Source organism: Nicotiana tomentosiformis, chromosome 12 (genome assembly GCF_000390325.3).
Source record: "Nicotiana tomentosiformis chromosome 12, ASM39032v3, whole genome shotgun sequence".
In the NCBI taxonomy this organism is placed as follows: Eukaryota; Viridiplantae; Streptophyta; class Magnoliopsida; order Solanales; family Solanaceae; genus Nicotiana; species Nicotiana tomentosiformis.
The window spans coordinates 89,011,017-89,017,492 of NC_090823.1; the positions used below are offsets into that span (position 1 = coordinate 89,011,017).

At 34.7% G+C, this 6,476-nt stretch overlaps 2 protein-coding genes across 2 annotated transcripts; both read left to right on the top strand.

Annotated features, from left to right (window-relative positions):
• LOC104120462 (classical arabinogalactan protein 5-like) lies at window positions 1–786 on the top strand. The gene has a single exon (XM_009632215.4). It carries the CDS (start codon window positions 169–171, stop codon window positions 574–576), a length of 408 nt encoding a protein of 135 aa, XP_009630510.1. The 5' UTR covers window positions 1–168; the 3' UTR covers window positions 577–786.
• Window positions 787–2,542: 1,756 nt separating this feature from the next.
• On the top strand, window positions 2,543–2,917 carry LOC138903005 (uncharacterized). The gene has a single exon (XM_070190914.1). It carries the CDS (start codon window positions 2,543–2,545, stop codon window positions 2,915–2,917), a length of 375 nt encoding a protein of 124 aa, XP_070047015.1.
• The last annotated feature ends 3,559 nt before the right edge of the window (window positions 2,918–6,476 follow it).

Genomic DNA, 6,476 nt, shown 5'->3' on the forward strand with positions numbered 1-6,476 from the left:
ATTTAAAATTTAATTTTCCCCTTATTTCTCTCCTATATATACACTCTTTTCCAGTCATTTCTTCCAAAGGGAATTGGCACTGATATTTCCTCTTCCTATAACCTTGTTTTGTGCTAGTTTCACTTTTAACTTCTTTCTCAAAAAAAACTCCTGTTCCTAAAGGCTAGAATGGCATACTCAAAGGTAATCGTTGCTCTGATGTTGGCTTTGGTGGTTGGATCTGCATTTGCTCAGGCACCAGGATCATCTCCGGCAGCTTCTCCGAAGAGTTCTCCACCACCGGTAACATCGTCACCTCCGGTGGCGACTCCTCCATCTGCAGTAACACCTGTCTCTGCTCCTGCAAATGCTCCTACTACTGCTTCTTCTCCATCTGAATCTCCATTGGCATCTCCTCCAGCTCCACCAACTGTCGATACTCCGGCATCATCTCCTTCCGGTGGTGCTGCTCCTCCATCCATCGGTGCGGCTCCCAGCGGTTCTCCTACCTCATCTCCCAACTCTGCTTCCTTGAACAGAGTCGCCGTCGCCGGATCTGCTGTTGTAGCTATTTTTGCTGCTACTTTCATGCTTTAATTATCTGATCTGTGAGATATTTTTTGTTTTATTTTGCCGGAGCCGTCGACTTTTATAGGCGGCGGTAGTCGTGGCCGCTGTTGATTCTTTCTTACTACTACTACTATTTGTTATTGATTATTACTGGATTCTTTGTTTATTTTATGGAGAGATGTATTCATCAACTAGTTAATAATTTGTTCTGTTGAAGAGCATTCATATTTTATTTAATTGGAACATTCCGTTTCTATAATTTCAAAAACAAGTTTTACAACTCCGAAAATATTACAATTCCTTTTAAAACTTGGTATAAAGCAAAGTCATGTTTACTGCAAAATCAAAAAGGACAAGACAGTCAACACGCATAAAAATTACTTCCTCTGTAGCTAATTTACGTGTTATAATTTGACTTTTATGCGTTGAGTTTGACCTATTGGAGAGTATATAAAAAAAAAAAGACTTTTGGTTTGTAGTCTAAACATATCGTAAATACTTGTGTACATATAAATAATTTTATTGAGAATAAAATAAAAAGTCTAAAGATAAATATATATAAATACAAAAATATAATTATTTTTTACGACAAATTGTACTACATAAATTAGGATGCTGGAAGTAATAAAGTAGTTGGAGTAACTCATATGTGGAAATAGCTGGACAAAAGAAACCGGGATACTTAAAGAAATTCTTATACAATATTTGAAACTTATCTATCAAAATTGTCCTAATTTTGTATATTAACTGTCATAAACAAGGTTTGTTTACAATTTATATATACAATCCTTTATTAGTGTCTTAAATTAGGGGATTAAGTTACACCATTTTTCTTCTTTTTTTCTCTCCTCTTCTCTTCCTCTATTCTCTGCATCTCTCTCCATGTATAATTCATTATTAGTGCCTTAAATTAGGAGATTTTGTCATCCGAGTTTATAATCCAAAAATATTCAGTTGTGATCACAAGCAAATTAAAACGATCCAATGGTTCTCAAAAGTCACAAACACAAATTTAATGGGATATAGCGTAGCTTCTTCAAAGCAAAAATCATGAAGCCCTTAATAATTCTAATTAGGTCTGAGTCCGACAATAAAGAACTAACTCATGCACTGAAATTGAATTTTCTTTTTCTGATATTATTAAACTGATATTCGGAAGATTTTATTTTACATAGTCACGTTGATTCCTGCACAAGCAAAAATGTTTTCTTGTGCTGTCAATTGTTGACTTGTCTTGCACGAGAACTACATCAAATATTCACATAAAAGCTTTACAAATTACCTAACTACTTCCTTTCTCTTTAAGCACACGAGGCCTTCCAGTAATGTCAAAATACCTATACCTTGACTACTCAATATTTGTTAATTCAAGATAACCTTTGCTATGTTTTGAATCCAGTTTGAGTTCATGAATTTATTTCGTATTATTCTTTAGACTAATGATGTTCATATATAGAGTTTAGAGCAAAGTAAAAATGTCGATGGGGAAGAACAATTAAATACATAGTATACATCTTATTTACAACTTATCTATAACTTTCATACATTATTTTAACCCAATTAAATAAAACTACAACATCATACAACTAATTAAATATAATTTTCATATAAATTTTATACAATATGTCTTTTGTACGTATTTTTTTATATGATTTGTATATATTTTGTATGTGGTGTGTTCTTCTTCTTCTTCTCTAAAATTTTAATTAAATATAATTTATATACAACCATAATATAATTTTAATACAATGGCCGAAATATGAGATTTTAGGCAATGCTATGATACATGTTGCTTCCAAGAGCTGAAATCAACTGGTGCCTCTTATACCTGGAACAACAAGGAAAGTGGAGAAGATAAAGTACTTAGCAAAATAGACAGAGTATTGGTAAACATGGATTAGTTATCACAGTTGCCACATTCTATGGTTCACTATATGATTGAGGGATGTTTGACCATAGCCCAGCTATGATTAATTGAGAGAATGGAAACCAGATGATTACTAGACCATTCAAGTACTTTAACAAGTGGAGTATGAATCCTGAATTCAAGAAAAAAATAGGGGATAGCTGGATTACTGAAATTAGAGGAACCAAAATGTGTCAGCTAGTGAAAAAACTAAACAGGCTGAAGAAAGTACTCAAACGGTTGAACAGAACTAAATTTAGCAACATAGAATTGAAAGCAGAACAAGCTAAGGAAGAGCAAGAGGAGTGTCAGAAGCATATTCAACAAAATTCCATCAATAATAGTCTCATTAACAAGGAGCAGGAATTGGCAAATAAGTATAATAGATTAAAGAAAGCAAGTGACCAGTTCTTAAGGCAAAAAAGCAAAGTACAGTGGCTGAAACAAGGGGATCAGAATTAACAACAGATACTTTCATAGTTATATGAAGGCTAGAAGGATTGCCAACAGAATCTTCTCAATAAAGGACTCTAATGGCAGCATGGTTACCAATATGGAAGGGGATAACAAGGGCATTGTGGACTTTTATACAGAGTTGTTAGGGTCCACTAAAGAAGATAGAACACATGTATGCAACAATCTGGTGAGAAAAGGCCCAATAGTGACAGAGGAACATGTTAATTGAAGAATTCACTGAGAACGAGGTCAAACAAGCATTATGAAAAATTGATGGAGAAAAATCTCTAGGTCCCGATGGATATGGTAATAAATTCTTTAAAGATACTTGGAACATAATCAATAAAGACCTTAAGGAAGGAGTACTATAGTTTTTACATCAGGGAAGATGCTAAAGGTAATCAACAATACAGTAATCATAGTAATTCCTAAGAGCAGCCATGCAGAAGTAGTTGGGGTCTATAGACCCATTGCTTGCTGCAATATAGTATATAAGATCATATCCAAAATGCTTTGTAATAGGGTTAAAACTATCCTGCCAAACATTATTTCTGAAAATCAGAGTGCCTTTGTAACTAGTAGAATAATCATGCAGAACATATTGATTTGCCAAGACCTAGTCAGGTTATATAATAGGAAAGCAGCAACCAAGAGCTGCTTGATTAAAATAGACTTTAAGAAGGACTATGACTCCATAGAATGACACTTTGTGGAAGAAATATTACATGCACTCAATTTCCCTATGAAGTTCATAAGGTGGGTTATCAAATGCATATCAACTCCTCGTAATAATGTGGCCATAAATGGAGGGTTATATGGGAACATAAAAGGGAAGAGAGGTCTAAGGCAAGGGGACCCCATATCTCCTCTACTGTTTGTAATATGTATGGAATATTTAACTAGAATATTGAAGCTAGAGTCACAACAAGAGTGCTTTGGTTATCATTCCAAATGTAGAAGTTTGCAGCTCAATCATCTATGTTTTGCAGATGATGTGCTCCTTTTTTGCAAAGGAGAGTTCCACTCTGTGATACTGATGCTGAGAGGCCTTTAGATATTCTGTAGCTCTTCAGGGCTAACAACCAATGCAGGCAAGTCTAACATATTTGCTGTGAATATGGAGATACAAGAGATAGAGGATTCGTGTGAAGTAACAAGATAGAGTAGAGGCAGACTCCCCTTCAAGTACTTAGGTGTTCCAATATCATCTAAGAAACTATCGAAAATGGACTGTCAAGTGCTACTAGACAAGCTAACTACCAGAATAAGGAGTTGGGTTCAAAGAACTTATCCTATGTTGGGAGAGTGCAAATGATCAATGCAGTGCTAATGCATATACACACATATTGGGCATCGATTTTCGTACTCCCCAAAGCAGTACTCAAAAGTATTATAGCAATTTGTCGCAATTATCTCTGGGATAGTAAGGTGGAAACAACTAGGGTACCACTAGTAGCCTGGGACCTCATTTGTCGACCAAAATAAGAGGGAGAGATTGAGATAAAGGATTGTGTGGTATGGAATGAGGCATCCATAGGGAAGTATGTATGAGACGTAACTCAAAATACTGACTTTTTGTGGGTCAAATGGATCAACCATATCTACCTAAAAAATATAAATTGGTGGCAATACAATGTACCATAAGACAACAGTTGGTATTGGAAGAAAATATGCCACATAAGAGACAAACTTGCAGGTGGTTATGTTCATGAAGGATGTCAATCACAAGCAAGGAAATATACAATCCAAAAAGGCTACTCCTGATTGAAGGGGAACCTGGACACATGCCAATGGGGAAGACGGGTCTGAAACAAGCAAAATATTCCAAAACACAACTTTATTTGCTGGTTGACTATGCAGAAGAAGTTGCTCACAAAGGATAGGCTAGTTCTCAGAGGAATTAGCTCAGATGGCCTATGTGTACTATGTGAAAATGTACCAAAATCTATTAAACACTTATTCTATGAGTGTCACTTCTCCAAGTTATGCACCACTGAAGTACTTCAGTGGCTAAAGATAAGGATCACAAATTTTGAAGGACAACACCTATGGAAAAGAGTAGCCAGGAAAATGGGAAGCAAATTGAGCAGGGAGTTCTCATGTGTAGTATTGGCAGCAATGAATTATCACATCTGGAAGGGGAGGAATGAAGCCCTGTGGCAGAGTTTAGTTCCTAGACCACATAGAGTATATGACCAAATTAAAGAAGAATGCAGAGTTCGAGTGTTGGAGATACTCAACAAACGGAAAAAGGGACTAGGATAGGAGATGGCTGGAAGAAGTATATAGATAGATAGTAGATATGCAGGACCAATACTTGTACATATCTGTCATGTCATCTTCTTCTTCTTCTTCTTCTTCTTCTTCGAGTTTTAATTTGAAATTTAGCCAAAATCAAGTCTAATATTCACCAAACACCCTCAAAATTGATATATAAACTTCAAAGAATATTTTTAATTGTTTACAACAACACCCAATCCAAACAAACAATAGTTTTTGAATACCCAAATTCGAATTCAAAGCTTCGGAGTTTTTTAATGGTTGTCAATGGTGGAGAATCAAATACCTTCAAAGTTTATTGATTGACAATCTCAATTCAAACACCAATTGTGCAACATGGAAGAGAATTGCTAAGTTAAAACTCCATTGATGAATTTTTTTTTAAAAAAAAAAGGATAAAAAGAAGAGAAAAACGAAGGAAGAAAACTAGAGAAAGAACAGAGAAGGAGAGAGAGAGAGAGAGAGAAAGAGAGAGGGAGTGAGAGAGAAAGTAGGGATATAGATTCTCTATTCAATTTCTAATATAAAGGGATACTCATTGATATTAATTTATATATAATTGGTAAATTATATATACACATGTAATTAAGTTAAAACTTGATTAGGAAGAGTAATAAAGTTTCATATGTAGTATAAGAAGGTAAAAACCCATACTAACTGATATTTGAAAATTGCAAAATTCGCCACTTGCGAGCAGCATGACCAGGAGCTCACGAAGCTCCCTAAATGCGAATTCAGTATTTGAAATTTATAGATTCTGAAGTTTATTATATATGCATGTTCAATAAATTTTTAAACAAATATATAGCGTTCAAATCAAATTTCTAGGTTGTGCCGAGCCCGTATGTTCCGTGTTAGCTCTATGCCGGGAAGCTCATGTCTCTATACAGTACTCCTCCCTACTAACGAGACTAAAACGTGCCAATCATAACGGTAACCATAATGTTTGCTAAATTGCTAGTAATAATACAATGATCCAACAGTCATTTCATAGGTTGTTTTTGATAAATTTTTCGCAAAATATTTTGAAAAAAGCTTCTTCGAATTCTTTATAAGAAATTCCCTCAAATCAAAAAAAAAAAAAAAACAAAGAAAAATTCAAACAAAAGTTTTCCAGAGAAATTTAGTTCTTCACACGGAAAGAAAAATGTTAACCAGCTTGGACTGAGTCACATCCCCCTCTCTTTCTTCTGTCGTTGAGTTGTCCACTAATTACGTAGCTTATTTTAAATCAAATTTCCCAAACTAACTCAGTAATAAAATTAGAAATTTCCCTCCTATATAT